Source organism: Suncus etruscus, chromosome 16 (genome assembly GCF_024139225.1).
Source record: "Suncus etruscus isolate mSunEtr1 chromosome 16, mSunEtr1.pri.cur, whole genome shotgun sequence".
Taxonomy (NCBI): Eukaryota; Metazoa; Chordata; class Mammalia; order Eulipotyphla; family Soricidae; genus Suncus; species Suncus etruscus.
Window position 1 is genome coordinate 4,822,748 of NC_064863.1, and position 26,903 is coordinate 4,849,650.

General features: G+C 36.7%; 1 protein-coding gene across 1 annotated transcript in view; it reads right to left on the bottom strand.

Moving 5' to 3' along the window:
- FMN1 (formin 1) overlaps positions 1 to 26,903 on the bottom strand; it is a 483,837-nt gene that overhangs the window by 328,286 nt on the left and 128,648 nt on the right. The window contains exon 3 of the mRNA XM_049789785.1: positions 14,065 to 14,243. Coding sequence (XP_049645742.1) covers positions 14,065 to 14,243 — 179 coding nt within the window. The remainder of the gene's footprint in view (positions 1 to 14,064; positions 14,244 to 26,903) is intronic.

Here is a 26,903-nt window from a genome sequence, read left to right on the forward strand (position 1 = left end):
TGCCCTCACATAATTGAAAAGGACACATGTATGTGCTGTGGCTTGTTATCACCATATTTGCATAAGCCTTCATGAAGGAAAATTCTGACGAATGCTAATCCCTAACTTAACCTTGTGTCTAAATGGATAAATGGATCATCTAGCAGGATTTCATCATTCTTATGTATTGGGGTGGGGCAGGTAGAGATTACTAACTTACTCAAAACTCAGCCAAGAACAAGCAGAGAAAGTCAATGGTTTTAAGTCTCAGAGCAGGCTTCCTGTCGAGAGGAAATCCCCATTGATAAAATTAGACTTCTACTTCTTCATGACTCAGGACAGCAGCATTATTGCAGCTAGTGAGATTAATCTTCTATCCTTTATTTGTTTGTTTGGGTTTTGCACCACACCCGGTAGTACTCAGGGTTTCCTCTTGGCTCTGATAAGGGATTACTCCTGGCTTTGCTCCTAACATCACATATGCTGACTGGATTCCAACTTGTGTCCATAATTAAGCACCTTACCTGCTATACTGTCTCTCTGTCCCTTACATGAATCTTAAGATTCAAATAAACCAGGCCCGGAGAAATGGCATGGAGGTAAGGTGTTTGCCTTGCATGCAAAAGGACAGTAGTTCGAATCTTGGCATCCCATATGGTCCCCCATCGAGCTTGCCAGGAGTGATTTCTGAGTGTACAGCCAGAAATAACCCCCGAGCACTGCCGAGTGTGACCCCAAAACCAAAAAAATAAAATAAAAAAATAAAAGATTCACATAAACCACTCAGTGAATGGGGAAGAAGGGCAAGTGCCACATGCTTGTGCTGTCTCTTTTTAAGTAAAAATGTTTAATTTTCTTGAACATGCCTAACTACTGATTTCCAGAATGAGTTTCCAAGTACCTTCAGCAAAGTTGCACTAAATGGGCCAACATCTGAGCAGTGTAGGGCACACACTAGAAGGGATTGTTGATATTTTTACCCTATGTTGCAGAGAGCGAAACTGTAATTTCAGAATCCTCTCAATATTCACCACACCAATGCAATCTTGCAGCATGGAATAGGTCTTGGATCCTGCAGATAATTTAATTCTAGCTCTTTTTCTCATAAGGATTAGGCCTATTTTAAAAGTTAAGCAAACTGGGGCCAGAGAGGCAGTGCAAAGGTCTGAGTACATGCTTTGTGACACGAGGCCTGAGTTCAATCCTAGCATCGCATAATCCCCTCAGCATGGCTGGGAGTGACTTCTCAGCACTAACCAGTAACAAAACAAAAGTTAAAGCAAATAATAACCAGAGAACATGACTTATCTAAGTGTCACAGCTACTAACTAATATGAGAATTGTCGATCTAATCTTAGGTGGTCACTACATTCCAAACACAATTCTGAATATTCCATGATGTTGATTTCCAAAACTATAAATTTCCTTTTTATTTAGAAATGAGGCACTGAAAGAAATAACTGTCAACATTTTCTTAAATTCAGTGAGTGGAAGAGTGAGTGGTATGTGTTGAAATGTGAATCCAAGTTCTACAACATGATAGAATTTCAGGGGTATAGCTTCATACTGCCATGTTTAAAAACTCACCAAATCTACCACCAACCCATCTCCAAGTAGATCACTCTATTTATTCCTCCATCCACTTCTGCTTTCTCATAGAAATCACTTAATTGTTTTTTGTTACGTTTGCTTTGTTTATTTATATACCACCTAAAAATCAAACCATCTGCTAATTCTTTCACTTGCCTTATTTATTTATTTATTTATTTATTTATTTATTTATTTATTTATTTTGTTTTTGGGTTACACCCCGCAGCGCTCAGGGGCTACTCCTGGCTCTATGCTTAGAAATCACCCCCGGCAGGCTCAGGGGACCATATGGTATGCCAGGATTCCTTCTGCATGCAAGACAAACATACTGCTGTGCTATCTCTCCGGCTCCCACACTTGCCTTATTTAATCTTGCACAATCATCTAAACCAGGGGCCTCAAACTCGCGGCCCATAGGCCGCAAATGGCCCTCCATACAATATTTTGGCCCTCTGTACAACATTTTGTGGCTTTGCCCTGGAGGAATCTTTTTTTGTTTTGTTTTGTTTTGTTTTAGTTGTTTGGGTCACACTCCCCAATGTTCAAGGCTTACTACTGACTTTGCACTCAAGGATCACCCCGACTTTGCCTCCTGCGGCCCCCAGGTAAATTGAGTTTGAGACCCCTGATCTAAATTCTAGGTTGTATAGTTTGTATAGATTGTATAGTTTCATTCCTTCTGTCCCAAAAGGCACAGTTTCATCTTAATAACAGGATGATCTATTGAGTATATATGCCACAGCTTCTTTATCCAGCTGTCCACTATAGGCATTTAGGTTGATTCTGTTTTGGCTATAAACACATTAATTTAAGATATGCAAATTAGTGTTTTCATAGTCTTCTGAAAAATGCCTGTGTAGCATGAATTACTGGAGAATATGGTATTTTCATTATTTTTTTAAAATCTCCATACCATTTTTCATAGAAACTATGGAACACCTTTATCAACAGTAGATATGAAATTTCTATCTCTGCTTCTCACCAACACCTGTTTCTAGTTTTTTAATAAGGCCATTCTCACAGGTATGAGAGAATATTTTTGTATGTTTGTACTATGTTTGTATTTTCCTATGAGTTATGGTAAGCATATTTTCTATGAACACATGATATATAAGATAAAGAATAAGATAGAGAATACAATACCTGAAAGAATGTAAATAGAATATAAAAATCTCACAAGAAATAGAATATGAAATATCTTTTCCAATTACTAGGTTGCCTTCTAGTTTTGTGGTAATTTTATTTGCTGTGTGGAGTCATTGAAACTCGGTATAGGTAATGGTTATGATGTCGAAACTATCTCCATGAGAAACTATTATTAGTAGTATGATAAACCAATAAATAAATTAAACTCAGCATAGTCTGATTTGTTTTTTCTTGTCTTTATTTCCCTTGCCAGCAGGACTGAGTCTTCAAATATATGTCTCGTGGAAGATCTACAGAACATCACCTAGATATTTTTCCTTTGTATTTGACCGAAGATCTACGTCTTAGCCATTCTTTTAAAGCCTGAGTTTATGTTCCTGCTCTGATATAATAGGAGTTAATACACTTAAGACTTGGAAATTTATGACAGCCCAGTTAGTTGATGATCTCTTCCTAGGACTTTTAAAGGTACTTTGCACTCTGAGACTGATATAGAAGACTGAATTCACAAAAATTTATGTGGAAAATGACCATTCTTTTCCCTTCTCCTCAGTAAGCGGGAAAACCTAGAGTTAAAAAACAACTCCTATTACACCCAAAGCCATTGTTAAGTACTATGTTCAATGATCTGAGGATACAAAGGGAAAGAGTTCCAGTTCCTCTTCTTTATGAAATGTGGAGGCGGGGAAACTGGCCCAGAAAGAGGTAAGAGTGAGATTTTGTTCATACATTAAGCAGATGCTAACTAGTGGTGGACTGATAATAATCTTGAATGAAAACAAATGACTATCTAGGTCTAGATATAAAGATGAGGTGAAACAATAGGACATTTAAATAAACCTTTGTCTATTGACTTCTTGAGGACAATGGTTCTTCTGACCACAAGAAATACTATTTCTTGTCATTTAAGAAAATTAAAAATAGCCCAACTCAAATGCTTAAGAATTTGCTAATTTGATCTTGGTCATTCTTGAAAAATAAATCACTTAATGCTTTTTTAACAGCTTCAAGAGAAAAAATGATTACTTATCTTCGACATTATATATCTTGGTATAAAATCTCTAGGATGAATGCTTATTTAAGCAGCTATTGCACAAAGTCTACTACAGACAAGACTTTCTCCCTTACAACTTCCTCCACATCGCTTTCCTTCTAACCTCAAGACACCTACACTCTCTAATAGCTACATCGGTACAGAAGTTCAACTAAAAGTGATCTATCTAAGACAATTAAGTTAGAACTTGAACAAGTAATTAGCTAGCATTTGACTCACAGGATGTTCTTTGTATCTAGATACTGGCTAAAAATGGCTTATTAAATATAACCATTTATTTTGATATGAAAACGAACAATATTTATGTGGAAAATTATTACAAGTGAATTTTCCATTTTTGCCATTTCACCATCCTCTCAGATCCAATGCTGGATCCAAGTGATTATTATGGCAATAAGAACAGCAATCCAACAAATAAATAGTGATTGTCACACAAAAGCATCTTACCTAAGTAGAAAAGAATCAAGTCCCTTGATTATGCTGCATTTAATAAAAATTGTAAAAACGTTTCCCAAAATATAATTGCTAGAGAGAAAAGAGGATGGAGAAGGTTGTTCGTGAGTGTGGAATCAGTTATTAAGATGAGAAGCTAGACCTACCCACAATACTAGACACCACTTTATTCTCTGAAATACATAAAAAATTATAATGTATTTAATCAACTAGCAAATGCTGAACAGTGTCGTTAGCAGAAAACTTTTAAAAGATATCCTATGTGTTTTATAACCCTTCTCCCTGTCATACAAACTAGATGACATGTTTACTGTGTTAGGCAAGTTCATTCTCATATTCTTTTTATTCAGTGTGCCTGTGGTCTGAGTCTGATTTTTACTAATAATTGATTCTCATTTATACAGTTTAATGAGGTCCGTGTAATGATTGCCTGAGACAGCAAGTAGAAAGTAAAGTTCAAATTAGTGAAAGTAGTGCCGGAAGATGGCTTAGGGGTTGCATGCTTACCTACACAAGCTCCCTGAATTGGATCCCTGCCACCATCTGATACTTCCCTCCAACTTTCTTAGGGTAGTACTGCTGCTCCCCAGTACTGTTGGACTCAGCAGTTCTGCATCATCAGGTTCCACATTGGTAATTCTGGCTCAATGGCCAAATAATTCTGGGACTATCCTTGTCCGCCCTGATCATAGCTCAGAAGACTTTTTTTTTTCTTTTAAATTAGTGAAAGGGTCTAGAAACTACTTCTGGGGCATAAGGTTTGGAACGATGATCTGTGAGAAAAGACAATGCTGACACAGGTAGAGTGGGGCAATGAGAGGACTTGAGTATTTAGGAATAGAAAGTATATTTTAACCTACTAAATGAAGTGTGAATCAGAAGGTGAAATAGGAGGAAATTATGCAATTCAAGCACTTTTTGAGACCATTCAGAAATAAATAGGTATCATTTAAAAGGACATTAGTATGACAAAATGATATGAAGTCGAATCGTACTGTAGTTAGATGGTCAAATGGGACTTTAGAAACGTAAGAAATGATCTTGCTCAACCTTCTTGTTTTTAAATACTAAGATATGTGAAGTCAAGAAAAAAAAAATAACACCAGTTCAAATAGTTCGAACTGCCCTAGAGCATCCACAAGACAGGACGTGAAGCATCATCACTTCGACTTATCCCACATTACAATGTCTGTGCTCTTACTTTTTTTTAAATGGCAACTTAAAGCTCTTATTTCCCACATGTTTGATACAGAGTTCAGAAGCAAATGAAAAATCAAGAGACAACGTCTTGAAAGTAGGCTCCTCAGTCAACTAATGCAGCTTTTATAACTGCCGGGTCAGGGGGCAGGGGGCAAGAGTCAGGTGCAAGGATCAGGGAGAAACAACAACTGTTTCCACTAATTAGGTAAAAAGAAAAGAGATTGCACCTGTTTAGCATAAGTATGCATAGTACGAATTAAAGCCTTTTTTTCTATTGAGCACTTTTTGTATAAAATACTCATCAGGGAGTAAGACCCCTTTCTGAGTGATCAGTGTTGTTTAAAATCTTAAAGACTGGTTCCACTGACCAGTATCAATAATTAATAAATAAATAAAATTAACTAATTAATAAAAGTTGACTATGTTTTGTAAACAAGTAGATGCTAAGGAAAGAGAAAATGGGGCACGTTGTGAAGCTGGAAGAAAGCAGTGGGGATGTGCTTTTTCCATGAGTAAGGAAGGCAATAGACAATTTTAGAGACCAGATCTTGGGTCCCAGGCTCACATCCTGCTCTGATTTTTCAAGAAATGAGATCTCTTGGCAAGTTTAATAGGCTCCCTTGCCTGGAAACTGAAATATGTTGTTAGGAGTATTAAAAAATATAATGTATTTAACACTCTGACCAAAGTCTGGCATATAGTACATACTCAGTGTGGATGATCTGTTTTCTTAGGCACTTTCCTATTTATGACATAAACTGGTAGTGTCTAGTAGATGTATGATGAGTGTGGAGGCCACTCTCATGGCTGGAGAGAGTACTGCAGGTAAGGTGCTTACCTCATATGTAGCTGTACATATGGTACCCTCAGAGCCATCAGGTATGATCCCTGAACACAGAATTAGAATTATAAACCGGACACTGACTGAGGGTTTGGCCCCAAAAATGAAAAAATAAAACCGAGGGCGACACCCAGCAGAGTTGGGCAAGGAGGCAAGAATTGCTGAGGCCCCTCCCAGCAATGTTTTTTATGTCCAATAGTGTGGGCCAAGGTTCAAGGTACATACTCTGACTCAGTGCTTCTTGGGCTGAACTGTTCTTGCGATCTACCTGGACTAAAGGGTGTAGGAGTGCATGGAATAATGGAGATCAAACTCACAGACTCATAAGTGGTCATGATCACTTCAGCTAGCCCCTTACAGGTTATTTTTTGTTTAATGTTGGCAATAAGAAACACAATTTTACTAATAAAGTGATCATCCAAGCAGAATATTGCCCATCCTAAATCCCTCCAATGACAGACAGCACACGGAGAGAAGGACCACTCATTTGGTCGGAAACAGGAGGTAGACAATGTCTGCACAGGTTCCATTTACACCCAAAAATGAATCTTTAACTGCAAAAAATTATTTCTTAGAATTCAAGTGAGTATTTCAGTGGCAGCTTTTTAGAATTATTTTTTCTACCTGAAGATAATAATTACCTTCAAATCTTTGAAGGTGGCCACTGTTAAAGATGACAAAGTTCACCTAATTTTTATTTTAAATCTCTTGTTCAGATTTTTTCAAAATGATTGTACAACCAACTCAGTAATTAAGAATACAAAAGACCTATAAATTTGGTGTTTCTGCTCAGACTTCTCAGGGTTTTATTGCAGCAGGCATGTATGATACTGAGAGTAAAGTCCCCCAGCACTGTGGGAAAGGGAGTGTCCCCAGTCATGACCTGGGAAAGAGCCCAGGTCCTCTACAGAGTTTCCACCTTTTTATTGCTTTTAAGGCAAGCTCATTAGATTTCAAAGACGTTATTTCTAATGGATTGGCTGTAATGTATGTAAAAATGTTTTAAATAATCATCACATTTCAATAGGGTCTGTCTTACTGCCAAATATTATTAAGATCAATTCCACTGAGCAGCATTGTGGAGTCCCTTAGAAGTGAATTCATAATCAACAACAAACTAGAATAATGCAAGAGAAAAAAAAAACAAAAAGTATGACTTAAACTTATGAACCCAAAGGAGGGGGAGTGTTTTTCCAAGTATGAAATTCCCTAGAAGATGTTTCTAAAGGATTTGGAATTTTTTCTAAATGAATAATACTAGAGTCCCATATAGATCATCACAAAAAATGTATGGAGTGTCCACAGAAAAAGTCATTCACTGGGACTAAAATAAAATAAAATAAATAAAATAAAATTCACTGGGATCAACGTATGGATGTAAATCTGGAATCTAATAAACCATATCTTCCTATTTATGTCTATTTTTCTTCCCAAATTGTGACACTAGGTGGTCCTTACCTATATTATGATTGAGTGTATTTATTTTCTATATACTTGTTTTTTTCCTAAGTAAAAGTTACTTAGAAAGTTCATTAAAATACCAAAGATCAAGACATTATTTAAAAATATTTTTTAAATTTTAAAGGAAGCTGTACAAAACTTAGATGGGTGAGGAAAGCATACTTGAATAGAGAAGATTGTTTTTATAGTGTTATCTTTACCCAAGTAGGCGCTATGTATGCTTCTTTGTTTGAAAAGGCTCAGACTACTCCTTGCTCCATAGTGGGGAAGAGGGGTTCACCCCTGGCAGTGTTTTGGGGATCCTGTAATTCCAGGGATGAAACTGGGCCTCTGGCATGCAAAGAAAGGTTCTTTAAGCAAACATTCATTTCCTTTAATCCTCCCCTAACTCTAAGAGAAAGGTATCATTAACTCTGTTTTATAGATGGGTGCTGTCCTCTGCTCAATTCTACAATGATGAAAAATATCCTATACCTGTGTCATTCAATACAGTAGATAAGCAGTCACAGTTGGCCTTGATAACCTAAAGTATGATTAGTGTGATGGAGGAACTAATAATTTTTTAATTAGTCAATTTAAAGAACTACATGAGGGTAGGGACTACTATACTAGATACTGTTTAGTACTAAGGTTCAAAGAAATTAGGCCAATTCTGAATTACACAACCATTGAGTGGTATAGCAGGATTTGAACTAGATCACAGGTTACTTTATTTCTGCCAAGAGCCATTGGATATTTATAACCTCATTCAAGAGCATTAGAACACAGACAGGTTACAGATATCTAACTAGATGCATATGTGTTTGTCCCCATGTACCAGGGGACCATCATGTACCATAGGATTCTACAGGTTTTACATGGGTTAGATGTTTCTCATCCTTGAATTAAATCAATCTGATTCTGAATTTCCACTCTCTAAATTATAATTATTTAAAAAATTGCCTTTTGTATAGAATCCTTCATACTTCAATTCAGAAATGAAAGCAATAATGATCACTCAAAGCAGAACCAAACAGAGAAAACTTGCAGTGGGCAGAAATGACACCAAGATTCAGGAACCTGATCTGGTTACATATGATTCCTTAACATTATCTCTCCTGGTTGTTATTGTTAAGGGAAGAATATGAAAACAGATATAAATGTATTCAAGTTACAAAGCATAAATGGCTGCTGCTCTGAATCCATTCTTGTACACAGACTGGAGAGAGTAGAGGAGGAGAAGGCAAGAGCTAAGTTTAAAGTGTGACACAGTGTACTAACTCCCTATGAGTTATTACTAATGTACACTAACTATGTCACTGAGGCATGTTCTTTCATTTCAATAAATCAAGGCCCATGGATATAAAATGGGAAATAAATTTAACTCATAGAATTGTCCTAGGAAGGAAAGGTGCTAATATTCCCAGTACAATGGCCACTTGGTTCATTCCAGGAGCTCAATAGATAGTGGTCATCCTTGTGCAGTGTGTCGAGCTCAATGTGGGAGAGAAATCATATTTTCCTCAACATTTCCTATAATCAGTTGCCTCCTCTAGTTGATATATTATTTAGATTTAAACAAAATAATTATATAGTGTATACAACATATATAAAAATGTCATGAAATATATTGATGTAATCACTAGGATCAAGGCCACCAACTTTCAATAGTTGGACAAGGAAGTTTCATATCTACAAACAAATGATATATATATGTCATAGTTATAGTTCTTATAGAAAGTTAGAAATAATGACAGTAATAAATCAATAAGACCCAATTAAAATGCATAAATATCAAAAGGCAAAGAAAAATAATTGGGCCAGGTAGACTAAAACGTTATGTGAACATGGAAGCATTCACAAACATTCTGCAAGAGAAGCCCGCTGCATTTCAAAAAAAATTTTTTTCTTCTGGTTTTTAGGTCACATGCGGCAGCCCTCAGAGGTTACTCCTGGCTCTATGCTCAGAAATCGCTCCTTGCAGGCTCGGGGGACCATATGGGATGCCAGAATTTGAACCACTGTCCTTCTGTATGCAAGGTGAAAGCTCTGCCTCCATGCTGTCTCTCCGGCCCGCATTTAAAATTCTAAATGAGTCATATAAAAATATTTTTGGGGGATTTTTTTTGGGGGGTGCACACCTGGTGGTGCTCAGGGGTTACTCCTGGCTCTGAGCTCAGTAATTACTTCTGGCGGGCTGAGAGAATCATATAAGATTCTGGGGATCAAATCTGGATTGGCCACATGCAAGGCAAACATCCTACTTACTGTGCTATTTTTTGGCCCCTAGACAGAATATAATTTTAACAAAAGTCCCATCTTTCTACTTGAAAAAGAGGGAAAAATGCTTTTCTAAAATATACATGGAAAGAAAATGATATATCGAGAAAAAGACCAGGGTCTCAAGAAACCACAAGAAGCTAATAACAGTCTAATTCAGTTCTTAAAAGAGAAAAAGGGGGCCCAGAGAGATAGCACAGCGGCGTTTGCCTTGCAAGCAGCCAATCCAGGACCAAAGGTGGTTGGTTCAAATCCCGGTGTTCCATATGGTCCCCCGTGCCTGCCAGGAGCTGTTTCTGAGCAGACAGCCAGGAGTGACCCCTGAGCACCGCCGGGTGTGGCCCAAAAACAAAAAAACAAAAAAACAAAAAAACAAACAAAAAAAAAAAACAAAGAAAACAAGAAAAAAGGGAGTACACAAAAGGTGGGTGTTCTTTTGTAACAAAAACCCAACCACAAACATGTTTGTAATCATGGTGCTTAAATATATTTAACTTTAAAAGAAAAGTATATTTCACACCAGAAAAATAAATGAAACTCATTCAAAGAAGAGAAACAGAAAACAAAAATGGTCAGAGTTTTAGAGAAACCAGGTAAATTATATCAGCTGCAAAACTCTAATTCACCCAAACAAAAATCCAAATAAATTTTTTGTCATTTTTATAAAGCCTAATTCTATATTCTCTAAAGTTTGAAAAACACTATGCAAAGTAAAAATAAAATCTCATTATGTCGAGTCCACTTTTTACATTAACAGCTACTATATTTCATATCAGAACAAAGAGGAAATAAGGACAATAAGTATAAAAATTAAAATTAATTTCAGAACTACATTGTTCTGAAACTATATAGTTAAACGAAACAGCAATAAACATAAGGTAGATAGATGTGAAGCAGAGAATATGAAATGAACAATTTAATATAGGTAAGGATTTATATTTCAGTAGGACAGTGATCTTCACATTTATGTCAAATTGAGAATTGTCATGAGGTTTAGAAATAAAATCAGATAAAATTCTCACTTGATCTTAGCCAAAAGGCCGGATAGATAAAATTCTCAACTGCTTTATTAATAACTTAAAGTGATGAGAAGTTTGTAAAAAATATTAGTGATTTTTCAGCTTGATCATTTCTTCCAGCTGCTTTCACAAAGGTTGTTTCTTAATCATTGATCATGGAGTCTGCAGATATATGGTCAGATTACTTTTCTCAGTCTCTTATTTCTTTCATGCCAATAATTACAGATGTGTAACTCAAAGTAAATACATTCATTGAGGATAAAATGACTTTTTTTTTTACTTCTTTTTTAACTTTTTAACTTATTTGACTTTTTTATTCACGTCAAATACAAGCCCTTCCCCTCTCACCCAACATTCATACCCACTGTCTTGTGGTCCTTGATATGCTAATGATTTGAATAGGGCTTTCAGTAAGCCTTTCGTTTTGAGACTTTAGTTTTAGGCTCTTGTGGATTTACATAAAAACAAAACAAGAATGTGTCCCATTTCATGTACTTTAGGGGCACCTTAACAATGAACATTTTGTGCATTCACTGATGTGCAAACTAACTTATGCTGTGAAGTCTGTCATAATAGGGTGAAGGAGAGCTGAAGGAATTAAAAAAAAAAAATGTTTGTGACCCACCAGTTTCCACCCAGTTTTAAGAACCCAGCTCTTTAAAAAGCACAGAGGCACCTAGTGTCCAATATTAGCAACTGCAGAATTCTCAGTAGATTGAGTTCTGCGGGGTTGATTTTAGCTCTGATTCTAATTGGAAATCTGGTTTTCAATCCTTGTCACTTACGTGAGCTAACTCATATCCATTCAGTGAATATAACTGCTTAGGTACAGAATCACACCTTGGTTCAAATCTTTCCCCTGACTCCTGTAACTCTCTAAATATTGTCTCAAAAGATATTGCCAGGAACTTAGGAAGTGATCAAGGCCTGGAAGAATTTATTACTGGGTTAGAAGCATAAAATTGGGTGTTGACTTGGTCATTATATCCATCTGTTCATAAAATGCAATTACTTGGAATCTTGTGCTATGTCCTTCGAGTCAATTAAGCCAACTGGTCAAGGAGTATGAGAGTACCACAGGTGAGAAGGCGATTGAGATGATCTTTGGAAACCAACATAGCTAAGAATTCAAAAATTATGTTTCAAAAAAAAAATAGCATGGAAAATTCTACTTCCAGAACTTGTGCAGCCGAAACATAATACTATCGACTCATTATTTTTCCACTTTTCAGATCTTTTTAATCAATTATCAGGTCACTTACAGCCTTCTAATGGCTTTTCAGCTCTACGATGTCCCCTGTTGATAGACTTTTTATCAACTGCTCTCAAAGAGCATTCTTCTCTGATGAAATCTTTCAAGGAAATGTACTCGTTTTTATGCGTTTGAGCCTGATTTTCTCCTTTGCTTACCTGTGTTTAGGAACTTTTGTTTAAGTGATTCAGAGTAATTGGAAACTGAAGAGCATAGTTATGACATCCTGTTGGTGTTAATATAAGAAACTAGTCTTTATTTCTACATTGGAGGTTTCATAAATTATAGTAGCATTGTCTTCATTTTATAGTTACAGAATATTTTGTTTGCAGCAATCCCTCCGCCAAAGAAACTGATAGGCAGTGTATATGCTCTCAACAGGAAGTCTGGTATAAGTGAGGGTTAGCAAGCATGGATATTATCCTAGAAAAAATTTCACATTTTGTGCTTTGGATCAAATGTGTTGCGATAGATTTGTGGGTACACCGAGAAAGGCATCTTCTTCCATTCATATATTCCAAATTTTTAAAACTGTTTTTAAAATAATTCAGTAAAATTAAGAAATGTTTCTAATTACAGAAAATGGAAAAATAGAAGAATGCAATTAAACCACTGTCCTTAGAAACAGAGTATTTAAAACAGGGAAGAAATATAAAGTACGTTGCTTATTTTTTTTTTAACTTGTTTCCTGTTATTCCAATCATGCTATTGTAGCAATCTGCCAATAGAGGTCACTGTTCCCCCTTCTACTTTGAGTTTAAGTCTCCCATATGACCTGAAAACATAAACTTAACAAATTTCTATTTCCACTGAAGGTTCTAGAGTTTTTTTCAACTTTCAATTCCAGTATAAATCTTGTTTTATAATGACTGGTATGTTGATGCATTTTTAAGAAGGTATACAGTGACTGATTGTGATTTATAGTTCTGTGATTATGAAAGAACTACAGTCATTTTGCTCTTGGGTGACAGAGAAAATTGCCACTTTATGATCATTATCAATAGAAGCCATGCATAGTAAAAACTTACTGACAGGCACTTAACTTACAGATGTACAAGTAAAAAACTGGAGGGGATGAGAAGGAATAAAAGACCAAAGTTTCCCAACAGACATTTAAAATGAATGTCAAAAGAAAATAAAGCACTTTTTCGATTTCTAACCATGCCTTATCTTTAAAAGAAAACAGGGAGGTAAAGTGGAATCTTGAAAATCATGGCAGTCCTATCAATTTTATCAAGTCATCTAGAGAGTGGAAATAGCCAAAGCCTTTGTAAAAGCTACTTAAGCCTTCTATGCCAAATAAAATATGAATAAATGAATGAAAAGAGAGGCGTGTTATTTAATGAATGAGCCTGTACCCTACAAATTTTTTGCCCAAATGCTTACCTGTTATTTGAGCAGCTGGAGAAAAAGAAAATTTGTTGACTCACAAGGAGATAGGCTTTTTGGATTCACTAGAGAAAACAGAAAATACCACTATGCTAATATATGGCCTCAATTTTCTTGAAAATTGATATTACAAGGTGACTTGGAGCAAACGGATGCTCAGATAAGGAGTTGCAGTCAACTGAAATAAATGAGCGGAGAACTCTGGAAATACTCCAACTAAACATGGTCATGTTTTTAGATCATTGCATTTCAGATCATCAAGATTCTTTTGTTTTCTACATTTAGACTGCTTTGTAGATAATGAGCAATATACAAGATGCAATTTCAGCAGTTTTACAGGTATCATTTACATGCTATTCATATTCAGCGAGTCCCTGGTAACTGTAAAGCATAGAGCAAAAACACAAAGATTTCTACTTACATGGAGATCCAAGTGCAGTTCACTTCTGTTGGGTTTCTCTCTCTCTTCATGGAACAGCAATGGACAAGTTGGTCCTGTTTTATAGCCCAGAACCCAGCCACCTCCATCCCTGTTGGTGAGGTCTTTTGTCACTGCCTGCTCACTGAAGTAGTCCAGGGGAAATCCCTCAGGAGAAATGCCTAGAAAAATAAAAAGAAGACCATAAGAAACACAACAACTAGGAAAACATGAAGCTAGCTAGATGTGGGAATTCCTACCTGACCTCCTTCACACTACTTCTTATTTCTTATTATATTCTTTTAGAGCTTGCTTGCTTTCCTTCCAAAATGCTTCTCTAAGTTGCTCTTTCTGGAGCGCACTAATAAAAAATGTAAGTATATGTTCTTATACTCAGTTTTGAAGATACATCTATTTTTAGCTTCGTGCTTGCTCCCAGTCCTCGTTGAGCCTCCAAGGCCATTCAGATTTTGTGCATCAGAAAACAATCAGAGCACAAGCTGAAGAAGGGAAGGCAGGAGGTCTAGGCCTTCTTACTGAAAGGTAACTAAATACAGTCGCTATAGCATGTGCTTGTCCAAGACAAAAAAGTGCACCTCATTCATATTTATTTATTTATTTTCTCCACGAGGATCTCAAGAAAGTCCCAGCCTACCTAACTAAACTATATTAACTTGCTAATATTCAAGTAGGTTTGAGGCCTTGTTCTTAAAGTCTGTTCTTTATTTGGGGGAAGGTGTAATTTTCTACAGGAAGATATCATTAATGTTCTCATTTTAGGTGGATAATTTGAAGCACTAAGACAGTAAGCAATTGATTCAGATCTTCAAGTAAACATGAAAGCCAGAGACTGAACCCCTGCAGTTAACCACAAGAGGCCATAGTCTCAGTGACTAAATATATGGTCCCTGCCAGACATTTCTGAGTTAGCAATAGCAACTACAAGACTTAGAGGTCATAGAAGGGTATCTATCCCTTAGAGCCACAATTCATTTTATCATGTTAAAGACCTCAATACTCTGTAGGAAAGGAAATGACTGGGCCACTTAGTTTTCCAAACTTATTTGTCCACAGAATTCTTTCAAAGTAACACCCTTTAAATGTGTTGCAAGCCACTGGCGTTTCACTAGAACTTAGGTTTGGAGAACATTTGTTTAGCTCATGCTGTACTCCACAGAGCTCTGAAGTCCCTAGTGCTGTTTTATGACTGGGTAGGTGACCTTGACAGAAAATTAAGCAATGAAGGAAACATTAAGAATTTAGGTTTGTTGTGTTTTTGCAATCAAGGGCATTGGTGAATGTATGCCAATGTGCTTATTACACATAATCCTTGTAATTCTGTCCCTTTGGCAGTGACCCTAAAACATCCAACAACTTCTACCAAGCTGAATTACCTGACTTAAAATAACCTGAGGGGACCTAAGAGTCCCAGGGAACAGAGTGTTTGCCTAACCCAGAGCTGATCTGGGTTTGATCCTTGATGCTCCATATGGCTATCTGAACACTGCAGGAATAATCCCCGAGTAAAGAGCCAGAAATAATCCCTGAGCATGCTTAGGTAGGTCCCTCTCTGAGAACAAAGCAAAATAAAATTCACTTGAGCTGCGAATAAACCAGCTCAAATTAAATACAGGGGAATTGGAGGGTAGCTTGCCTCAGACTGACAGGAGACTAGCATTTCAGAAGAAAGTAAAGGTACAAACAGCCCAAGGTTAGCTGGTTGTTTGTTGGGTTGGTTGTTTTGCAACTACATGCTGAAATGAAGGTGTTCCAAGGCCAGAAGTCTCTACAGAGCCCTCTGTCAATAGGCTCTCCTCAAAACACCTTTCTGTGGTCAGAGGAAAGAAAGTGCCAAGAGCCACTGGAGTCTCACGTTACTTCTAAAGACATGAGGTGCTTCCAGAGTTGTTACAGGTTACTGGGCCAGGTTCGCGAATGAGGACTTTCAGCCACCTTCCTCACCCTTTGAGGATTCGCTTGTGACCTACTGCCTCCAAATAGGCCAGCTCTGGATTTTGCTTAGGGCATGATATTTTGTAGAGTGTGTCCCATTTCTGTTCAGGAGACAGAGAAAAGAACTAGTGTCTAAAGGAAACCTAGACATAAGTACTAGTTCCAGCACTAGTAAGTACTTCACTGAGTACTTCTTCATACTCATGGTAACCCTTGAATTAAGGTAGTGCTGACTAGTGAGATGAAATCTCTTCTTATATTCTTTGATTACCCTTCCCAAATAGTTCTGTCCATCTTTGGCAAGAAAAGGGTTGAATTAAATAAACCTTTCTGAAGGTTTGCTGATATTCTCTCACCCTCATTAGCTTATCTTCGTAAATATATTAGTTATTAGTCTCATTCTGCAATTAAAATTCTTCCACTTTTTTATTTCAAACTAGCTGCTAGCTTTGAATAGAGTTTATGGATATTAGTAAAACCATACAAGTTAACATATAGATCACAGAGAACATAATGTACAAAACCCAAGGACAGACATGATTGTTTCAAAGGTGCATTGTCTGGTGAACAGATGTTCATCACTTGGATATAATAACAAAGATCCTTACATGAAAAGAATAACAAGTTTTCATACATGCATATGCATGCAAACAAAAATGTATACAGTTGAAGCTATCCAATGTTATTAATAAAGTGTGAAGTGCAATTTGATTCACTCTCAATGTAGAGAATCAACAACATAAGTTTTAGCAGAAGCAATAAAAATTACATTCCTTTAGGGAATAACTAATTCTAACAGGCCAATTCTTAACATCACATGCTTAATCAGACAATATCCCTAGGAAAAAAGCAGTCAAGGTGAAACTGTGATACTTAATAATTTTTGTAAGTGTCATAGACAGAAGAAGCAACAAAAAATTCTTATTCTCAAAAGTCAGGCATAGTAGGTGAAGACAAAGGACAAACTTAGCATTGGAAAACACATAACATATAAATGGATAAAGTAAGTTCTAAATAGACATTTTTAATAATACTAAAACAAGCGTTTTTATATAGTCAAAATATAACAAGAATCTATCTTTATTAAACAGTTCTATGCTATGCTAATATTTTCATCTAAATAAGTTTAATAGGTACAGAAAATAAATACATCCTAAATTAGGTAAGTATTCTGTTGATACAGTTGAATGACATTTAATTTTTTGATGCAAAAGTGTGAAATTCTTTTCATTGTACCTTTTTGTGTAAAGTTTAAAAGAGTCTAATAATTTAATGATTTCCCTTTCCCTTTCATGTAATTAATTTGTTTGTTTTAGGGACACATCTGGTGATACTCAGAGGCTACTCCCAGCAAATCAGTGAGGAGTTACTCCTTGTGGAGCTCGAGGGACCATACAGGATACCAGGATCAAATATAGGTAGGCTGTATGCATGGCAAGCACTCTCTCTACTGTCCTATCTCTCTCTGACCTTCTTTTAATGTCATTTGAAATATTTTATACACATCTCTTTCTTCCTAATATTCCAGGTTAGTTTGCTTCTCAAGGACATACTAACAGCTGTTGGGCCAACACACACAAACACACATATTAATTCTACACTACAAGTGACCATGGTTAATACAAAATAGAGCACAGACACAGTATAGGCAGGTGACTTACCTTGAGACCATCTTGAAAGTCTGTGCTTTTCCCAACCATTCAAAGGATGAGTTGCACTTCCTGAAGCTAACCTACAACATCAGACTGGGATTTGCCTGTCAATCATCAACACAAAGGAAGCAGAGAAGAAAGGTAACATGTCCCAAACTGGAAATTGTGCTCATCACTCATCATCCGAAAATGGAATAAACATCTCTACCTGTAGTACACTGTATGACTGTTCCCTTTTCTTCACTTAGTTCTTGCATTTTGATTAGTACTGAAGGGTTTTCCCAATTGCCTTTGGGGTGCTTTCTATTGGCATGGATATAGTAGTTTCTTTGGTTCATGATACTTGGCAATTTAAATGTGGACAATGCAATTACATCAATGTGGAGGTAAGAGCTTCAGTGGCATTATTATTTTTATACCCTGCTTTGTGTTTCTTCCATCACCATGAGATAAGCATACATACAGAGAACCCGGAACTAGACACAGTAATGGACCCCAAGCTCCTTCCTGAAGCCAGGTTTAGCTGAACCCAAATGAGATCAAATGCACCTGACCAACTTAAGGCTAATGAATGAGAACAATAAATATTTGTAGTGAGTCACGACATTTGGGACTTATTTATTGGAACAGCTGCCTAATGCATTTTCTATCGTCTGTCCTTAGCAGGAGCCTCATGGCTATTAAAATTTTTCTGCCATTTCAGCTGACAGAGCACAAATACAACAATATTTTTAAGTTTTGAACTTAAAAAATTATTGAATTGTGTCAGATTTTTACCAAAAACTCATAGCACATGTATTTCCTCATTCATATCAGGGTCAACACACAAACTGCACTACATTTTTTTTAAAAAAAAATAACTTTATTGGAATACAAGTGATAATAAAAAGGGTAGGGCACTTTCCTTGCACATGGTCATCCTGGTTTAGATCTCTTGCACCCATCTGGTCCCCCAAGTCCATCAGGAGTTTTCCCTGAGCAAAGAGCCAGGGATTAGCCCTGTTCACCACTGGTTGGGGCTCAAAACCTCAAATAAATACATGGAAATAAAAATAAATTTTTATTAAAACCAAGCATTACATTATTTTATCACTTAAGTAATATATATGTGCAGATTCATGTCCAAGAAATTTACAAGCATATTGTATCATAACAGACTATAATAGATATGATGTGTTTACATATCTGTATACATCACTCACTAAGGAACAAAATTACTGAGCCTTTCAGTGTTTCTCCTCTATTTTCCCATTGTCCCAAACCCTCACTTGACAGCAATGATGAAGTGGTTATGCATCCTAAAGGAAGGGAGCTATATCAGCCTAGAACTCTCATGAGTTTTTGCTCCTGTGTTGTAGCTCCTGAGGCCATCCATCATACTTGATTTCAAGTAAATGCAAAGAGGTAAAGCTTTTTCAGCTGTAACAGAGTTTCAGGAATGATATGCAAAGGTAGACAGGCTGTCTTTCATTATATTATTCAAACATATACTTACAGGCAAGAGACGTAGCAATCTTGGTGTGTCGCTAATAGGAAGTGACACTGTTAAGTACTCATAGAAAAGGTGTGTGTCTGCCTATGTAATCATGTCTATATCTAGAAAGGCAGAGATCTGGCAAAGCAAAGTCTCAATACCGGTGTCTGTCAATTAAAAAATACAGTTGGCCAATCCCACACCCCCATTTTCATTCCCAGTACTGTTACTTGATGTAACATCACTAAATGGCTAGATGAGTTTAATTCTTTGAACACATTTGTCCATCTATTTCTGCCTTGAATTCTCTTCATTTGAAGTATGTAAAGAAGGGCCAGAGAAATAGCATGGAGGTAATACATTTGCCTTGCATGCAGAAGGATGGTGGTTCGAATCCCGGCATCCCATATGTTCCCCCCCGAGCCTGCCAGGAACGATTTCTGAGCATAGAGCCAGGAGTAACCCCTGAGCGCTGCCAGATGTGACCCTTCCAAAATAAAAGAAAAAAGTATGTAAAGAGAAAAGTGGCGAGCAAGGACAGAAAAGTACAAGGTATGAGAAGCATAAAAATCTGTCAGTGAGTTAGAAAGGGCCAGGCAGCAAATGAGACCCACCTTGAAATTCTAAGAAGAGAACTTCCAATCCAACACACAAATGCAAAAGCAGAATTTCTGATATCCGGTTCAAATTCTGTTAAAATGTCCTATTAAAATAAACTAAAATATAATTTCGGTAGAATAGAATTTGTATAGTTCCCTATCTACATATAGATTTTTCTTTTATTGGGGATTGGGCTCTTCTACAAGTTCTCTGAGACAATTGGGCCACTTTTGGTGGAGATCCTGGGATGCTAAAAATGTAAATCAACCAAAAGAATATAGCAGATAAGGTGTTTACCTGGCATGCGGCCTATGTGAATTTGACACTTGGCACCTCATCTGGTGCCCTGATCCCCACCAGAAGTGATCCCTGAGTGAAGAGCCAGGAATAAACCCTGAGCATAACTGAGTGTGTCCCCCAAGCCCTCCAAAACAAAGAACAAATAAATAAGTCACGGATTTCATACATGTAAGGCATGTATGGGATCTACCTCTCGAGCCACATTCCTGTCTTTCTTACATGTCCTATTTTACTTCTTCATTTTATTTACTTAGCGTTTGAGATCATACCTGGCAGTAGCCTAAGGCTATCTCTGGCTCTGTGCATAGGAGACCCCTGAAACCCCTGATAGTGTTTGGGAGAGCATATTAAGGCCAGAATTGAATGACGTTTAGCCTCTTGCAAGGCAAAATGCTCTTTAGTTCGACCTGCCTAGTTTTATTGCTAACAGAGCTAAAATCCTGGAAGATGTTTTCAATATAACTAGCCAGCTATTTGCAAAAGTATATTCTGGATACAGTGAAGCCATATTCAACAAACATATTCATGTTAAAGACATTTTTGTTAAAAAAAAAGATTTTAAAGGAATAATTAAGCTCATAAGCATTCGTGACAGCAACCCAGTGCAGCAAATCCCAAATCTGTTCAAGTGCTAAAAATAGAATATGCGTCATCAAATGCAAGGGATCCGAAAGAGAAGCTCCTCAGGGCACCTTATAAACACTTTATCACCCATCTTCCCTATAGGTCAAACACAGAAGCCTACAACAATAAATGGAGCTATTTATAGGCATGGATTTAAATCAATAACACTGAATGGGATACATAAGTGTGTAGCATTGTGATGATTACATTAACCTCTTTCTATGATCTTTTCTTGTGAAAAATGCTTATGTTAGATAAAAAGAACATATTATTCAAGTCAGGAAACCTACTTGAAGCTAGATAAATTGAATGTTTTTCCCCCTAAATATACGAACACCTGGGAACTGTTCACTTTTTCTTTCAAAGCCATGAATTTTTCTGTACCTGCCACTTTACTATCAAACTCTGTTGCTTCTAAAAGCCTTTTTGCAGAGTCATATTTTCTAAATATAGCATCATACCATCCACACACAGTGATGCTGAGTTGCTCAGTTTCAAAATGGATAAGAAGATCTGAGCAGATGCATCCAAGAGAGGATTCGTGAAGAAAAGTTGGGGACAGGAGCAAATCTGGAAGCTTGAAGGATTACTGAGACATTACAAACCTTAGCCTATTCTCAGACAGTAAGTGCTGAGGATATTAGATGTTGATATTTTAAAAACTTGTTATATATACCAAAAAATAATCCTTGTATGTTTAGTTAGAGGGACTATATTGGATAATAAAATATATTATTAAGTAAAAAGGCAGAATATAGAAATAATTTCTTATTTTATTTAAAAATAAATAAATAAATATTTTGGGTTTTTTTTTGGGGGGGGCACACCTAGCAAGCGCTCAGGGATTACTCTTGGCTCTGCACTCAGAAATCGCTCCTGGCTCGGGGGCCATATGGATGCCAGGGATCGAACCTGCATCCATCCTGAGTCAGCCGCATACAAGGCAAATGCCCTACCACTGTGCTGCCACTCCAGCCCCTCTAAATAAATCTTAATATTTTTCTTACATGATTTCATTTATTATGGTAATCGTACCAATAGAGAACTCAGCTCTTGTGGAGATATGATATTTATAGGTCATCTTCATAGCAATGGCAGATGGTTAAGAGAGAAAGGGCTGTAAAATTATAGATGATAAAATTATAGATATTATATGTTAATATCACTCTTGATAAATAACCTTCCTTATAAAGTATAAACAAACGCTTTATGAACATTGTTCTCTCCCACAAAGGCATGCTCTTAAGAGGTTCACGAAATACATAAATTCATAACAAGATTAACACAAATTTTAAAATGTAGGTACTTAATAAAAATAAAGATGCCAACTCTTAAGGGTGAACATTGAAGACTATCAAGTAAAATTTATTTTTCCTTGATATTTACTGGTGTTGTGGGGTCTGAGACTCACTACACGGTGAGTGGCACCAAAGATCACACCATCACTGCTAGGAATTGCAGTTTCCGATGTAGGAGCTACAGATTAAACTGACTGCTTCAGGTATACAAGGCATATACTATATACAAGTACTCTGTACTATATGCAAGACCATATCCCAAGCCTCTATGATATGTTTTTACTAGCCTTGTGAACAAAGCAAGAATAGAAAATCATTTAGTGACTTTACTCCTGATATGACAAAGGTTTTTTGATATTAAATTGTGAGAGACGGAGATTTGGGACATTGGTGATGGCAATGCTGCACTGGTGAAGGGGGTGCTATTTACACGACTGAAATCATACAACTACAATCATATTTGCAATCATGGTGTTTAAATAAAGGTAATAAAAATTAGTCAGAGATGGGACTAGAGCAATGGCACAGCGGTAGGGCATTTGCCTTGTACACGGCTGACCTATGATGGACCAAGGTTCGATCCCCCAGTGTCCCATATGGTCCCCCAAGCCAGAAGCGATTTCTGAGCGCACAGTGAGGAGTAACCCCTGAGCACCACCAGGTGTGACCCAAAAAACAAAACAAGCAAAACACAATCAAAAATAAATTGTGAGAGAAAATGCTATATGATTGAATTCATTCCCACTTTAGCCTTTGCTTCATCCCAGTGTTTTGAACACAAAACCAACAGGGCTAATCACCTTGTTTAGAGACAGAGAGATAGTACAGGGGTCAAAGCACAACCCAGGTGCAGCTCACTACTGTTTTATTCCTACTATTACAAGTACTTGGGAGTACTACAAATATTGCTATTTTCTAGTTACACTTCAGGTTTCTGAGCACTATAGGGATGGCTCATGTGATCCTGGCACGGTAGGGCCTGAGCAGCTCCTTGAACCTGGGCCCTTGAATTAATTGAACTGGACAGGCAGTTGGGTAAGAATTGCTGGCAGAGGGCCCTGGGTCTTCAGAGAACTGCTTGGAAGCTTCCCACAAAACAGAGCTTATCCTTACAACAAGAGTGTTTTGAAAATTATTTAATATGTTCAGTGACTAGAACTGATGCAGTAAATGCTTCAACAGAGCAGCTAATAAGCATGGGCCCTCCCTGGAACAGTCTGATTCCTACATGGTTCAGTGAGAACTAAATATCTAACACTTCGGTTTTCCTACCTCTCTCTTCAATGTGAACAGAGGAGAAGCCCTATATTTTGACCCCAACCTTCATAAGTCTTGATTTAGGTATCACTTGTTTTCCCTTCAAGTCCATTTTCTCAAGAGCAAGCAAGGTCCTATAAATGGAATATTTTCTATACATTATACTTTATTTTTGCTTTTTGGGCCACACCCACGGGTGTTCAGGGGTTACACCTGACTCTGTGCTCAGCAATAGCTCTTGGCAAGCTCGGGGGACCATATGATAGAACTTGGATTGGCTGCATGCAAGGCAAATGTCCTACTGGTTGTGCTATCACTTCAGACTCTGCATTACACAATTTTTATACATTACCAGTTACTTAGCATATTAACACAATCTTGCAAAATAGACACAAAATAACAGCTTTAAAGATTTGAAACAAGCAATTTTTAAAAAATGAAGAAGTTAACTTTTCTCAGGGTTTGACCCTTTGCAAAGATTTAAACATTACTCAGGGAAAAGTAGGTTCTGAACTCAGAGCCTGAAACTGAGTCTGAAATTACACCATAAAAAGCAGAAAGTAACCAAATTATAGAATCAATGTTTTTAGATATGTGAAAGGAAGCTACAGAATACTATAATTCTTAAAAGATATAACAAATGAAGAGAGGTTCATAGCACTTCCTGAACTAAAAGTAACAGGCCCCCAAATGAACTATGAAGTGTTATCAAGCAGAATGATTATCTTACATAAAATTAGAATTAGAGGTGTAGGAGAAACTGGAAAGTATTTGAGAAATAGCTGTCATTTTGCAAATTTGATAAAAAAATTAAACCTTACAGATCAAAGAAATGCAATGAAACTTAAGAAAGATAAATGCAAAGAAAATAATAATAAAATTATTGAAAATCCATGATAAAATATCAGATAGCATGGAGGTAAGGAATTTGCCTTCATGCAGAAGGATGGTGGTTTGAATCCTGGCACCTCATATGGTCCCCCGAGCCTGCCAGGAGTGATTTCTGAGTATAGAGCCAGGAGTAACCCCTGAGCGCTGCCAGGTATGACCCAAAAATCTAAAAAAAAAAAAAAAAAAATCACAAAAACCAGTTCAAGACAAAAGTAGTATTATATATAAAAAAACAGCTAATCACAAAATGGACCTGTTACTCTAGTAGTCCAGGGAGCTAAGGGTGGAGGAATTGGATGCATTCTGGGAACTGTGGTGGAGGGAGGTCAACACTGGTGGTGGGAATGGCCTAATTCACTGTCACTATATGCCTGTGAAAGACTTGTAATTCACAGTGGTCTTAATAAAAAAATTTTTTTAAGTAGTATTCTATATAGACAAAGAAAACTCAATGATAGATTAGAACATGCAAGTCAGAATGGCAACTTTATTTGTTGTTTTGGTTTTTGGTTTTGGGGCCATACCAATGTTGTCTGGGGAACCATGTAGGATGGGATGGATCAAACCTTGGTGGGTCACATACAAGGCAAACACATTACGAGCTTTGACCCCTAAAATGACAGGAAGCATAGTTCAAGGCTATGGCAAAAAGCGTAATTCAAATGTGAACAAATAGGCATTTTATTGTTTTCCTTGAACACCAAAACACAGAAGTTCATTATAAGTCTCTCATAGGAAAAAAGTGGAGGAAAATAAAAAAACTACTGAAAAACTGAAAAAATAATTCAAACTGGACTTTCATATCTAGTGAAAAATAACTTGTAAAATGAAAGGAAACCAGATTTTTCCAGATAATTAAAAACTATATAATTAATTAGCAGCTGACAGCCATCAGGAGTATTTGCTTTTTTTTTTTTTTTTGGTTTTTGGGCCACATCCGGCAATGCTCAGGGGTTACTCCTGGCTGTCTGCTCAGAAATAGCTCCTGGCAGGCACGGGGGACCATATGGGACACCGGGATTTGAACCAACCACCTTTGGTCCTGGATCGGCTGCTTGCAAGGCAAATGCCGCTGTGCTATCTCTGGGCCCAGGAGTATTTACTTCTCTGGCACAGACAGGAAGACCCCAGAAGAAAGGTAGGGAAACACCAAAAAATAATAAACATGTAAGCACATACTAAGACACTTCTCTTATTATTAAGTTATTTCACAATATAATTAAAGTATTCATTTGAACATATTGTGAGGTTTATAACAGATGTAACTATTAAATTTAAAAAGTAACTCATTATGCAGGATGGATAAATCTTTGAGATTAATATGTCTAAGTCAAATAGTATAATATTATTTGAAAAATTATCATGATAAATTAAATTTGCATATTATAATTCAGTACTCAGTATTTTAGCATGATATTTCCAATAGTACCAATGGACATGATATAGAATCTTCTGAAGTGCTTAATCCAATGAAAGACAGAAAACATAAAAAAAGATTAAGAACAGTTAGAAGGTAAATTAAAATTCAGCCATATTGACAATTATCTAAACATAAATCACCTAAAAATCCAATTCAAGGTTGATCAGACTAGATTAAAAAGCAATGATGCAATTCTCTGCTACTACCAGATACACATCTTCACTATAAAATTATAAATAGATGAAAACATGGGAAAATCATATCACAAAATGCTTGAGCAGCATCATCAAACAAAAATAAAATTTTAAATATGACATGTTACTAAAGAAATTTCAGAGAATTAAAGGATTTAATTAATTCTGTCAAAGTCATAAATTTAGACCTAGCAGCCAAACTTCAATATCTGAGGTAAAACTACCAGAGCTGAACTTAGAACCATATACTCATAATAATATGTAGAAAATTTAGCATTCTTCTTTTAGTAATTAACAGACTGTCAGAAAATCAATATGTAGATAGAATAATTAAACATTACTGCCTACTTAACACACAGAAATTTATGACTATTTCTAATATCTACAGAGTACATATTCTTTTAAGTATGTAAGACACTGATAAAAATAACAGAGACCATTCTTGTCCATAAAACAAGTTTTGATGAATTGAAGATATGAAATCAGTAAAAAAATCAGTTCATTGCTTACATTAACTTAAATTATGTATCAATCGTAACTGAAAAATGCTACAGATTTGGAAATTACAACTCATAGTCCAAAATAACTCTAGATCAAAGAAGAATCTTAAGATAATTTAGAAAATATTTGTGATCAACTTTTTGTTTAGTCCTGAGTTAGATACTGTGCATGCAAAAGAAAGAATGGACTGGAGGGGCCAGAGCGATAGCCCAGAGGTAAGGTGTTTGTCTTGCATGTGGTTGACCTAGGAGGGACCTGGATTCAATCCCCGTCATACCATATGGTCCTCCAAGCCTGCCAGGAGCAATTTTTGTGTGCAGAGCCAGGAGTAATCGCTAAGCACCACCGGGTGTGTCTCAAAAACCAAAATCAAATAAACAAAGGAATAAAATGAAATTGCATTTTTCCAGTGTCAAATTTATGTGATGAGTCAATAAATGTGTGTGGGTTGTTTTTGGTTTGGTTTTGGTTTTGGTTTTGGTTTTTGGGCCATACCCACTGGCATTCAGGAGTTACACCTGGCCCTGTGCTCAGAAATTACTACTGGCAGGCTTGGGGAATCATATGGGAAGCCCACGACTGAACTCAGGTCCATCCTGGGTCAGCTGCGTGCAAGGCAAATGCCCTACTACTGTGCTTTCGCTCCAGCCCAAATGTGTGCTTTTTAATCTGAAAATC